Genomic DNA, 15,059 nt, shown 5'->3' with positions numbered 1-15,059 from the left:
ACTCCCTGAGGTAGTGAAGAAAATCGCTACCCACCACCTAAATATATATATATATATATTTATATACATACATATATATACATATATATATTTAGGTGGTGGGTAGCGATTTTCAGATCTATGAAGGCCATATATAATGGTATTTTCTGCTCTCTGGACTTCTCCTGAAGTTGGCGTATGGAGAATAGCATGTCAATAGTTGACCTATATCTATATATCATCATCATCATCATTTAACATCCGCTTTCCATGCTAGCATGGGTTGGACGGTTCTGTGAAGCCAGAAGGCTGCTTCAGGCCCAGTCTGATCTGGCAGTGTTTCTACGGCTGGATGCCCTTCCTAATGCCAACCACTCCGTGAGTGTAGTGGGTGTTTTTTACGTGCCACTCACACAGATGCCAGACAAAGCTGGCAGACGGCCACGGGCGGATGGTGCTTTTACGTGCCACCGGCACAGGGGCCAGGCGAGGCTGGCAACGGCCACGAACGGATGGTGCTTTTACATGCCACCGGCACAGGGGCCAGGCGAGGCTGGCAACGGCCACGAACGGATAGTGCTTTTTACGTGTCAACTATTGACATGATATTCTCCATACGCCAACTTCAGGAGAAGTCCAGAGAGCAGAAAATGCCATTATATATGGCCTTCATTGATCAAACAAAAGCCTTTGACCTGGTAAGTAGAAAAGGCCTCTTCATCCTGCTCCAAAAAATCGTATGTCCACCAAAGCTGCTGAGGATCATCAAATCTTTCCATGATGATATGCAAGGCACCATACAGCTCAATGGTTCAACATCAGCCACCTTCCAAATAAAAAACGGGGCAAAGCAAGGTTGTGTCCTCGCTCCTACTTTATTTGGCATCTTCTCACTACTTCTGTCACATGCCTTCGAGACATCAGCTGATGGAGTGTTTTTGCACAGTAGAAGTGGCAGGAAACTGTTCAATCTCTCACGTCTGCATGCCAAGACCAAAATCAGAAGCGTCCTGATCAAGAACATGCTCTTTACTGATGATGCCGCTCTGATATCACACACAGAAGAAGCCCTGCAAAGGCCCATCAACTGTTATGAGCAAGCATGTAGTGACTTTGGCTTAGTTATCAGCCTCAACAAGACCAACATCATGGGTCAGGACACATCGGACATCCCAAATATACATATTGGAGACCACAGACTACAGGAGGTGGAGAAGTTTACCTATATTGGCTCTACCGTCACCTACAACCTATCCCTTGATGCTGAGCTCAATATACGCATTGGCAAGGCAGCTGCTGTGATGGCCCAACTCTCCAAACGGGCATGGGACAACAATAAGCTGACCAAGACCACAAAAATGAAGATCTACCAGGCATGTGTACTTAGCACTCTACTGTATGGAAGTGAGACTTGGACACCAGACACACGCCATACGACGCCATACGTCGCCTAAATATCTTTCACCTGCCCTGCCTCCAGAAAATCCTTCGCATCAAATGGCATAATCGTGTTCCAAACAAAGATGTCCTCAAGCAAGCAGGAATACCAAGCATATTTGCACTCCTCACACAAAGACGTATGAGATGGCTTGGATATGTTAGCCGTATGGAATATGGCAGAATCTCCAAGGACATACTCAACGGAGAGCTTGCTAGGGGTACTAGGTCTGTGGGTAGACCGCTCTTACGTTACAAGGATGTTTGCAAAAGGGACATGAATGCCTGTGGCATCAATATTACCAACTGGGAAGCAGTTGCTGGCAACCGTGGAGACTGGCGACGTACCGTAAAAGAGGGAACAGAAAGGAGTGACATAGAGGGAGAGGAGAAATGGAAACACAAGAAAAGACGTCAACAAGAAACTACGGCATTACAACCAGCCAGGAACAGTCTTCGCTACATTTGCGGTACCTGCCAGAGGGAGTGTTTGTCCAAGATAGGACTACACAGCGACAGCAGGAGATGTATTAGGACATGAAATGTAAAAGCCGGACTACATTATTTTATGCGCAATTCCATTGTCTCGCGAGACAAAAAGGATGCCAACAACAATTATATATATATATATATATAAAGTTAATCCAAACATGAAAACACAAAAAAACACAACAACGCGAGGACGTAGAACAAATATAGTATTATTGGATGCTCAGGAAAGAAGGAGGGTTTAACATTTCAAGCGGAGCTCTTCGTCAGAAACATAGTAGAAGGAAAGATCCAGAGAAGGGAAGACAGAGGGAAAAAAACAGTACACACACGGTCACATTTTGAATATATATATAGGTATATATATGTATGTATATATACACATATATAGATATGTATATCTATATGTATATATATATATATATATATATATATATATATGAACCAGTCATCATATGTATATATATGTGCGTATGTGTGTGGGTAGATGTATATGCATGTACATACAAAAGGATGCCAACAACAACAATATATATATACACACACACACATATATATAGTGGCCTTCTTTCAGTTTCCGTCTACCAAATCCACTCGCAAGACTTTGGTTAGACTGAGGCTATAGTAGAAGACACTTGCCCAAGGTGCCACGCAGTGGGACTGAACCCAGAACCATGTGATTGAGAAGCAAGCTTCTTACCACACAGCCATGCCCACACCTATAAATGTCATAATCTGTCCAATATATGTGTGTTCGTATTTGTGTGTGTGTATGTATCTGAAAGGAGTGTCAGTGGAAAAGAGAAGGCAAGAAAGAAGAAAGAGAGAAAGAAGAAAAAATGTGTTTACATCTATACAGCTGGTCAGTTATTTCAATAGAAGGTGATGAGTTGATTCTTGGCCTTTAAAATGACAAAACCAGGTGGCTACTCTATGGGGTGGTCTTGATAAAAGTTATCTTTCAAAAAATTGTCATCCTCATCATCATTGTCCAGTGAGAGAGAGTGTGTATGCTTGTGTGTGTATGTTTGTGTGTGTGTGTGTGTGTGTGTGTGTGGTGTGTGTGTGTGTGTGTGTTGTGTGTGTGTGTGTGTGTGTGCGCCTGTGTATCTGAAAGAAGTGTCAGTGGAAAAGAGAAAGAAAGAAAGAAGAAAGAAAAGAAGAAGAAATAATTGTACTTACATCTATACAGCTGTTCAGTTCTTTCAATAGCAGATGACAAGTTGGTTAATAAAAGTTATTTTCAAAAAATTGTCTGGATTTATTATCATCCTCATCATCCTTGTCCAATGTTTGATTCCTCATGCTGGTATGGGTTGGAAAATTGGGTGTAAGATTGTTTCTACTTATGTATGTGTACATATGTATAGTACCGTGTGTGTGTCTTTAATACAAAATTACAGTTTACTTTACAAAATTGGTCTTTCATCCAGTACAAATCATTACAGACATAGTGACATTTCACCAGTCACAAGGGAAATGACAAACGCCTGGACGCATACAAAGAGACAATCTCCAAATTCCCTCTCAACACATAAATGCAAACAGAACCTCCGCAGAGGAGAAAAACAAGCCTTACATGAACTAAAAAATGACAAGTCGATCATTATAAAAGAAGCTGACAAAGGTGGGGGCAATAGTAATTATGGATAGAGATTACTACAAAGAAAAGATACTGGAGTTTCTTAACAACCAGACATACTATAAAGAGGAATCAACACAATCGGAGAAAGCAACAATGAAAAAATTGGAACATTAGTCAATGAATACCAGGACTCATTTACAGACAAGGAGAAAGACTATCTATGCAACTCAAGAACCAAAGATAGCAACTTTTATGGATTACCTAAAATTCATAAAAGCTCTGAATACAGAGAGCCATAAAGGAACAGAGGAACCACTATATAAGAATACAAAGGCCTGCAGACCTCACAATGAGACCAATAGTTGCAGGGCCCCAAGCGCCAACACAGCAACTAAGCCACTTCATAGATATACTCTTCAAACCTTTATGCCCACTGATACCAAGCTACATAAGGGATGACATAGACTTCCTCACACACATTCCAAATACGGTTACGGAAAACACCATACTTGCAAGCTTCGATGTCACAAACCTATACACGAACATACCACACACCCTGGGTCTGGAAGCAATAAAACAATGGGTAGAAAAATACAGGGAATTCATAGATATACGTTTCAAAACAGACTTTATCACAATGTCCTCACAATGTACAAGAAATTGTATGCATATTTGTTTCATTGAGCTCCTTCACAAGACACTTTCTCTTGTACCATTATTGCCCATCCTAAAATCTTCATTTTTGTAAAGAACTGTTCCTTATATTCATTCCTCTTGGAAGAAAAAAGATATATATATATATAACGGGAAGGTTTACGAAAATAAACAAAAGACAAAGGCAGGTGGAGTACAAACAAACAAATGTATTAGTATATATATATATAGCTGTGACTGGTGAAATATCACTATTTCTGTAATGATTTGTACTGGATGAAGAACAAATTTTGAAAAGTAAACTGTAATTTTGTATTAAACACACACACACACAGAGTACTATACATATGTACATATACATAAATAGAAACAATCTTACACCCAGAGTTTCCAACCAATACCAGCAAGACAAATCAAACATTGGACAAGGATGATGATGGTAATAAATCCAGACAATTTTTTGAAAAATAACTTTTATTAACCAACTTGTCATCTTCTATTGAAAGAACTGACCAGCTGTATAGATGTAAGTACAATTATTTCTTCTTCCTTTCTTTCTTCTTTCTTTCCTTCTCTTTTCAAATTGACACTCCTTTCAGATAAAGACACACACACACAGACAAAAAAACATACACACTCTCTCTCACTGGACAATGATGATGAGGATGATAATTGATGAGGATGACAATTTTTTGAAAAATAACTTTTATGTATATATATATATAGAGTAGCCACATGGTTTTGCGATTTTTAAAAGCCAAGAACCAACTCATCACTTTCTTTTGAAAGAACTGACCAGCTGCATAGATACAAACACATTTTTTTCTTCTTTATCTCTTCCTTCTCTTTTCCATTGGCACTCCTTTCAGACACACACACACACACACCCTCTCTCACTTTCTCCCCATTCCTCACCCTCTTTTACTATCGTATATCTCTCCCCACCCTTACACACTCAATAATATTATAAAAAGAGAGGAATCCTCGGAAACAAATTCAAATCTGAAGATTCTACTAGAGTAGATGCAAGCGCTATTATATGATTTATAAAAATATGAGACTTTAATAAAAAATCTGTAAATGTACAACCATCCAGATTCCTGAGTACCTTATTTTTTCCAACATAAATATATATATATATCCATATGTATATACATACATATATATATCACCATAAGTATTTACAGTCATATATACATATATATATGTATATATATATATAATATATATATATACATACATATATACATATATATATGTATATATATATATATATATTATATATATATAGATCTATTTTGGCGCTGTATTTTGAAGTGCCAAAATGAAGACTTTTGAAATATAACCCCAAATGTAATTGGTAGAGCTATATACATGTTCAATCTCATGCATACGCCTTGTGTATAGTTCTGCAAATTATATTTTGCTATGACGATCACACTGATGAGTTGCGGACATCTACATAAGTGATTACGTAAGTGGTAACAATGAAACTGGTTTGTGATTAATCTGCATGTTTTGTTACTTTTCATTTGTCTTGCTTGCTTACGTTCTGGTGTTTGCTAAATTTTCTTGAGAACATTCCTTTCTTAGTGGTAAGACCATAAGGGGTCGACTTCTAACATAATGAATGTCCAGTTAGTGGTCATCCCTCTGATATATATATATATCATCATCATCATCGTTTAGCGTCCGTTTTCGATGCTAGCGCATATATATATATATATATGTATATATATATATATGTGTGTATATATATGTGTGTGTGTGTGTATATATATATATATATATATGTATGTGTGTGTGTGTGTGTGTGTATGTATATATATTATATATATATACTAGAATAAGAATAGCCTGGGCAAAGTTTAGAATGCTTCTACCCCTACTGGTGACAAAGGGCCTCTCGCTCAGAGTGAAAGGTAGATTGTACGATGCATGTGTGCGATGCAGAGGACATGCGTAGGCTCAAAAGAAATTAAGCTAGCATGATCCGCTGGATGTGTAATGTCAGTGTACACACACAATAGAGTAAGTGGCCTGAGAGAAATGTTGGACATAAGAAGCATTGGATGTGGTGTGCAAGAGAGACGTTTGTGCTGGTATGGTCATGTACTACGGATGGATGAGGAGAGATGTGTGAAGAAGTGCCACTCCCAAACAGTTGAAGGAATCTGGGGTAGAGGTACACCAAGGAAGACATGGGATGAGGTAGTGAAACATGGCCTTCAAACGTTGGGTCTTACAGAGGCAATGAGGAAAGACCAAGACCTCTGGAAATATGCCAGGACTGCGAAGACCTGACAAATAACGTGAGTTCATGGCTGTTTCCTGCACCAGTTTCGCATAACCAGCCTCAGCCCATTCAAAAGTACCTTGGATCATAGGGCGACCTGCTGTACTTGAGGAGACCTATTGAGTCAAGTACATCAACATCAAAATGAAAATGAAATGGAAATTGTAGTTGTGATACCTGTGCCAGTGGCACATAAAAAGCACCATCCAAATGTGGCTGATGCCAGCGCCGCCTTGACTGGCTTCCATGCCAGTGGCATGTAAAAAGGACCAACCTATCATGCCCATTGCCAGCCACCTCCGGCCCCTGTGCCGGTGGCATGTAAAAAGCACCCACTACACTCATGGAGTGGTTGGCGTTAGGAAGAGCATCCAGCTGTAGAAACACTCCCAGATAAGACTGGAGCCTGGTGCAGCCTCCTGGCTTCCCAGACCCCGGTCGAACCATCCAACCCATGCTAGCATGGAAAACGGACATTAAACAATGATGATGTATATATACATATATATATATATACACACACATGTATGTATATATATATATTATATATATACACACACACACATGTATATATATGTATATACTAGCAGTATCGCCTGGCGTTGCTCAGGTTTGTAAGGGAAATAACTATAAAGCATTTTTAGAGAGTTATAGTAAAAAAATAGCAAAAAAATGGAAAAGAAATTATGGTAAATTTTTTTTTGAGAGTTAAAAAAGGTCGAGTTGCGTCCCCTAGACAGTCTGTGGTTTGTGTTTCTGATTCTCGACCCCATGTCGAATTTATCGATTTTTTTCAGAACTGGGGGAACTTTTCAAAATTTTCGCTGCGTTAGTTTTGAATTATGACATTGGGCTATGTGTGTGTCAAGTTTCATCAGAATCGGTTGAAAGCAGTGGTCAGGGTGAGGGTACAACCAAACAGACACACAGAAACACACACAGACAAACTGCCATTTATATAGAGAGAGATATATAAACACACACAACTATGAGAGAGAATCCAATATGTGGACGCTCTTACGCTAGATATAGATCCGCAAAGGGACTCAACCACTAAGAATTGGATTCTCTCTCATAGATGTGTATTAATAATATTTACTGAATCTCAGTTTTTTATACGCTAGGCCACTGGTGTTTAAATTGATGTTATTAAATTAATATCCAATTTTTTCACCCTCTTTTTGACTTTAATTATATATATATATACATATTTATATATACACCCACACACACACATATATATATTTATATGTAAAAAATCAAAACAAAATATGGAACAAGAACGTAATAGGCAACAACAAAACATTTGGACTGTAGGTGATACAAAAAAGGACAGGAAAAAATAAGGACAAGACATTCGGAGCTTTCAATCTTCAGTTGTAAAGCAGATCATCTTTGCAGTTTCAGCTGGTTAATCTCGAATCTGCTCTAATCTGGCCGGCCCCAAGGAAATCTAAGCTAAGAGCACTAGATTTTTTGGAAGAAAGCAAGCGAATGTATACAAAAACAAGGACGAAAAGAAAAAAAAATGGAGAAATGGTACACAATTACAAATACAAACAACAGGACATTAACAACAGGTGTCTTTCGACTAAGGATGAATTAAATTTAGCTGGCATCTGTGGAAGTGAAGCCTTAGGGCAGGAACATAAAAGATGAAAATCATGGGAAGAAATATGAGAGATTTAGTCTTGGTAGTCAAGCCAAGAAAGAAAGGTCAGGCTTGGCCAAACACCAGTCATGTGGAAGGAGAAGAGAGAGGTAGTGGATAGAGGGATTGAAGAATTAGGGAGGGACAAGAAAGAGAGAAAAAAAGGAAAGGAACAGAGTGAGGTAAAGGAGGAGGGAAAGTGATGAGAATGAAGGGAGTGCCAAGAAATGTGAGAGAGGGTGGGAGTGAGAAAAAGAAAAGTGGAAGGAACGAAGTAAGTGTGAAAGGGGCTAAAGGAAAAATTAAGAGTCGTACAGAATTTAGATATATATACGTACTTACATACAGGAAACCAAAAATGTACGTACGCCGCTATATGTGTATATAAAAAAATCAAAACAAAATATGGAACAAGAACGTAATAGGCAACAACAAAACATTCGGACTGTAGGTGATACAAAAAAGGACAGGAAAACACAAGGACGGGACATTCGAAGCTTTCAATCTTCAGTCAAGAAGCAGATCGTCTTTGCAGTTTCAGCCGCTTAATCTCAAGACTTATACATATGTATATGTGTGTGTATATATATATAATTTTTTTAGTCTGTTACTTGTTTGTCATATTGGTGTGGCCAGGCTGGAGCACCACCTTTTAGTTGAAGAAATCAACCCCTGGGCTTATTCTCTATAAGCCTAGTGCTTATTCTATCAATATCTTTGCTGAACCGCTAAGTTACAGGGACATAAACACACCAACATCGGTTTCTAGGTGATGGTTGGGGGAAACAAATACAGACACAAATGCACACACACATATATATATATATATAATATATATATATATATATATATATAGGGCAGACTTCTTTCAGTTTCCATTAACCAAATCCACTGACATGGCTTTGGTTGACCCAAGGCCATAGTGGAAGACAGTTTTTTTTCTACTCAAGGCACAAGGCCCGAAATATTTGGGGAAGGGACCAGTCAATTAGATCGACCCCAGTACACAACTGGTACTTATTTATCAACTCCGAAAGGATGAAAAGCAAAATTGACCTCAGCAGCATTTGAACTTAGAACATAAAGACAGACGAAATACCGCTAAGCATTTCACCCGGCATGTCAACGTTTCTGCCAGTTCGCCACTATAGTAGAAGACACTTGCTTAGGGACTGAACCTGGAATCATGTGGTTGGCGAGTAAGCTTCTTAGCACACAGCCATGTCTGCGCATACATATATATATATACTTTATTTAAAGCAGCATATCGGTTCCATTCTAGCTAAACCTGTCCGACGAACGGAAACGGAAAACTCAGAGTAACAGGTTTTGTTGAATTTTCTGCTGCTTTAAATAAAGCATATTACTCTACCACTGGTATTTGAGTACTCTTTTTTCCACCTTGTTTCACATTTATGTGTTTACTCCCGGTATAATATATATATATATATATATATATATATACATACATTATATATATACATATATATATACATATATACACATATATATATCATATATACACATATATATATACATTATACACATATATATATACATATATACACATATATATATACATATATACACATATATATATACATATAAATATACACATATATATATACATATAACACATATATATATATATACATATATACACATATATATAACATATATACACATATATATATACATAATATACATATATTGATACATATATATACACTATATACACATATATATACACACATTATACATAATATATTACACACATATATACATATATATATACACACATATATACATATATATATACACACATATATACATATATATATACACATATATACATATATATACATATATATATACATTATATATACATATATATATACATATATACTAATATAATACATATATATATACATATATATACATATATATACATATATATAACATATATACATATATATACATATATACATACATATATATACATATATATATATACATATATATACATACATATATACACATATATATATATACATATATACACATATATATATATACATATATACACATATATATACATACATATATACACATATATATACATATATACACATATATATACATATATACACATATATATACATATATATACATATATATACATATATATACACATACATATATATACATATATATACATATATCATCATCATCATCATCATCATCGTTTAACGTCCGCTTTCCGCGCTAGCTAGCACGGTTGGACGGTTTGACCGGGTCTGGGAAGCCAGGGGCCGCACCAGGCTCCAGTCTGAATCTGGCAGAGTTTCTACGGCTGGATGCCCTTCCTAACGCCAACCACTCTCCGTGAGTGATTGGGTGCTTTTTACGTGCCACCTGCACAGGGCCGGAGGGTCCGGCATCGTCACGATCGGTTCGAACATTTTAACGTGTCAGCGGCACGGGGGCAACGAGGTCCCGGTACTTGGGGATCGGGGTACTTTGGGGATCCGGGGTACTTAGAATGGGTAGGGGGTATGTGGAATTGCTGCAGAAAGCAGCCCGGGTCTTTGTAGTCACACAGCATTTATCGTCACTGAGTAACGTAATTAGGTAGAGGAAAGAAATACAGATATTCTAGAGTTGAGTTGGGGAGGGGGGTCCAGTTGAGGCGGGTAATATAGGGGAGCAACCAGTGGGGAAGGTTGGGGTAAAGAGGAACGATGGCAGGAAGGGTTGGTGTAGGTTCTTAAGAAATAAAAACGTAGGATATTACGAGGCGGGAGGGTACTAAAGGGGATGGTCGGAATGAGGCAGTGTCAGGAGGAAGTAAGATCGGTGGGCAGTTGATGAGCTATGGTGCTAGCAGCTTGTCTTTTCACAGTGAAAGCATATGAGGAGAAGGGGTAGTGGGGGGAGGGGGGGAGTAGGCGTACCCGGTGTAGATGGTGAGAACAGGGTATACTGGTATTGGTGGTGGGGGTGAGAACAGTGTTCACCGGTATTGGTGATGGTGGTGGTGAGAACAGAGTTACCGGTATTGGTGGTGGGGGTGAGAACAGTTCATCGGTATTGGTGGCGGGGGCGGGCGCACCGCCAATGGCGGAAAGATGGGAAGAGATGGGATTACGGCTTGAGGTAGCCTAAGGTTAATTTTTGTAGAGAGAGAGATAGGAAAGATAAATCAAGTTATGGCGAAGGCTTGAAAGTAGCCTAAAAGGTTAAATTTTTTTCGTAACAATGTATGATAAACGTAAGTAACAACGAATAAAAATAGTAAGATAAATTTTTAAGAACTTGCTGCGGGCATCGATCGAGAGTTGAAATTGAAGAAGAAAGTAAGTTGAATTGGGAATTAAATTGCAGAATCGTAATGGTAATGGCGATTTTCAAGTTTTATACATATATATACATATATATATATACATATATATACATATATATATACATATATATATATACATTATATACATATATATATACATATATATATATATATACCTATATATATACATATATATATATTATATATACATATATATATACACACCACACATATATATACATATATACATATATATATAATGCATACATACATATCAATATATATATATAATGCATACATACATACATATCATATAAATATATATAATACATACATACACACATATAAATAATACATACATATATACACATATACACACACATTCAGACACATTCTCAGTTTTATTTATATATATATATATATATATATATATATATACACACACACACACACATATATGTAGAGTGTTTTTGAAGTGATGTACTGATACACACACACACACACATATATCAATCCTTTCAAGTTTTACCAATAAAACCTTAGCATGTCTGTTGCTTTTGTCAGTTAGATTTAAGGATCAGATCCACTCTTATCTGAATTATCTTTATTTTCCAAATTTTTTTGGCTTATATTATTAGAGTTATGTCCCTTGGTTGTTGATTTTTAGTTTTTAATCAACCCTCGGGAATATTTGTCAATTAATTTGCTCAGATAATCTCATTTCATGAAAGTCTTTTAATTCCCTATATTACATCAGTGAGAAGTTATATCAACCTATAAAAAGAAAAAAAAAGATCAGTCGTGAACACTTTTCTCATGTACAAAAATATTCTGAGATTTAAATATAATGAAATTCTACAAGATTTATGTGGTTATAAGGCATAAATAAAGGTTGCTCTTACCTCAAGATGCAATCAGAAACAGTAAATCCAAATGTCAGGTCAGATGCCCTCTACCCAAGCTTCTGGCCAGAAAAGAACTATTACATTGAAATCATTCCCCAAAACATTTTCTCTCTCATTTGACTCACCACAGTGAAGGAAAGAGGCTATTTGAACCCGCTGCTTCTTGATTGGCATCTGGTTTCTCGTTCTCATCAGCCACTTCATTCCTCCACAGTTTTATTATATAATACTTTTAGTTTTCTAAAAAAGAACCTGACATTAAACGCACCTGATTCTATTCTGCCTTTTTCAGTGGTTGACTCTTCTGAAGCAATTGGTACTTTACCTTCCGTCACATCTGGAGCTTAATAAATAGAATATCAAAATATTAATTAGAGAGAATTCATGTCTATAGTCGTAGAGTAATCTCGCAAATTCTCAAGATCAACAGAGTTGATGCTCAGCTTAAAGATCTGCAAGGAAATATATGCAAGGACAAAAATGTGCGCATGGATAAAATTTTGCTATCATGATAGTAAGACGACTGAGTGACTCATTTGTATTGAGTCCAATGTGAGAAGAGGGTACGTTAACTGTTTGGTGGTTAGTGGGGGGTTGTACAGTGTATCAGATACAAATGTAGCAATTCCTACCTATGCTAGGGGTATAACCAGTCCACTTATGAGTCCCTTTCTTCATTGAATACTAAACTCTGCTTGCGAAGACCAGTTGAGGCAAGTGAAATTGAAGTCGAAATCAAACTCGGTGACTGGTATCCGTTGCTAGTGGAGCGCTAAGAGTACCATATGAGTGAGATCGTTGCCAGAGCAACAAGCTGGCCTTCGTGCCGATGACACGTTAAAAACACCATTCGAGCATGATCGTTACCGCGTCGCATTACTAGCACTTGTACTGGTGGCACATTCGAGTGAGGTCACTGCCAGTGCCGCTGGACTGGCTCCTGTGCAGGTAGCACATAAAAAGCATCATTTGGGCGTGGCAGTTGCCAGTACCACCAAACTGGCCCTCGTGCCAGTGGCACATAAAAGCACCCACTACGCTCTCGGAGTGGTTGGCATTAGGAAGGGCATCCAGCTGTAGAAACACTGCCAGATCAGACTGGAGCCTGGTTCGCTAGACCTGTCAAATCGTCCAACCCATGCTAGCATGGAAAGCAGACGTTAAACAATGATGATGATACATCATACAGTATTTGCTATTTGCTACACCAAACATGATGTAATATGTCCCTAACTTGTACAGTGCACCATGTCATGATTCTTATTGTAATTATTTGCTTGTTAGTCACTGGACTGTGGCCATGCTGGAGCACCAAAGTTGTTTTAGTTGATTATATTGATCATGTTACTTATTTCAGTCTGGTAACTGAAATTGGGCACTAAGATTTTTTTTTGATTTTTTTATATATATGACAGTGGTTCTCTTAACCCTTTTGTGACCAACCCGGCTGAAACCGGCCCTGGATCTGAGTACAAAATGTCTTGTTTTCATAAGTTTTGAATTAAAATCTCCCACCAAATCTTAGTCACAATTTGTGTTGCTAACAGTAGCTAAATAATAAATAAGTTATTTTACTAAATTCTTTGTTATATTTAAAGTAATTGAAAGAAACACAGAGCATCTCAACAGAAATACAGTAACGAAAGTGTTACGTCACACACACGGTATAACATATTTAGGTGGTTAAAGGTTGTAATATCATTTTGGTTTACAGTAGATGCAGCATTCAAATCACACAGGTTACAGGTGATATTACAACTTTTTCCATTTTCTTCACACTCACACACACACATATAGGCATGAGTCAGGAAATAACAGGCACTCATATATCAGGTTACAGAGTGGGTATATTATTTATAAAATAGTGTAAATTTAATTTCATAACAGTCAACTTATGTTAACAAACAATGATTGTTACTTTGCCTTTCCACACTTGGAATATTCTTCAACATGAAACCATTCAGTAACATGGCTTGGCTGTTATGAAACTAAATGTATAATAATGTAAAAATAAAACACATATATAAATACAGAGGTTGGACAAAATAATGGAAACACCTAGCAATCATGGCATCATAATTTTGAAATATCTATAAAAACCATCAAAAACTTGCTAATCTTTATGTTTGGTGTATCAAGAAGGACTGTCTCAAAAGCAATGACAGTCTTTGAGAAAGGCCTCCTCGTCAAAACAAAACTCTGGAAGAAAACCAAAACTTTCAGACAGGGCATGTCGGACTCTTGCACAAATTGTTAGAAAGGATCACAAAAGTATAGCTCCCAAAATTGCTGCAGAGCTTAATGACCACCTTGAGAACCCAGTTTCCACAAAAACTGTTCGCTGGGAAGTGTACAGAGCCAGATTTCAAGGGAGGGTTGCAATCAGAAAACCACTGGAGTAAAAACCTACAGAATTGGTCCCTAGAGCAGTGGAAGAATGTTAAGTTCTTGGACGAGTAATCCTTTACCTTATTTCCGGCCACTGGCCAAGTATACCTGTGGAGACAGCCAAAAGAAACATTTGACTCAGACTGCCTTCTTCCAACTGTTAAACACGGAGGAGGATCCGTGATGATCTGGAGTGGGGGGGGGTTATATCTTGGAAACCCACTGTCCCAATAGTTTCCTTTCATGGTAGAATTAATCGTCAAGACTGTTTAAGCATATCTGATCAAATTCATCTTATGGTTGCAGAACTGTTTCCAGAGGTAAACGCAATC

General features: G+C 37.4%; 1 protein-coding gene across 1 annotated transcript in view; it reads right to left on the bottom strand.

The window, feature by feature from the left end:
- The window catches only part of LOC118762224 (trichohyalin-like), a 236,536-nt gene that overhangs the window by 40,571 nt on the left and 180,906 nt on the right, over positions 1 to 15,059 (bottom strand). Inside the window, exon 22 of the mRNA XM_036500774.1 lies at positions 12,608 to 12,682. Coding sequence (XP_036356667.1) covers positions 12,608 to 12,682 — 75 coding nt within the window. The remainder of the gene's footprint in view (positions 1 to 12,607; positions 12,683 to 15,059) is intronic.

The sequence above is a fragment of the Octopus sinensis genome, linkage group LG2 (assembly GCF_006345805.1).
Source record: "Octopus sinensis linkage group LG2, ASM634580v1, whole genome shotgun sequence".
In the NCBI taxonomy this organism is placed as follows: Eukaryota; Metazoa; Mollusca; class Cephalopoda; order Octopoda; family Octopodidae; genus Octopus; species Octopus sinensis.
The sequence above is the reverse complement of the archived record's forward strand: the minus strand, read 5'-3'. Positions and strand labels throughout refer to the sequence as shown.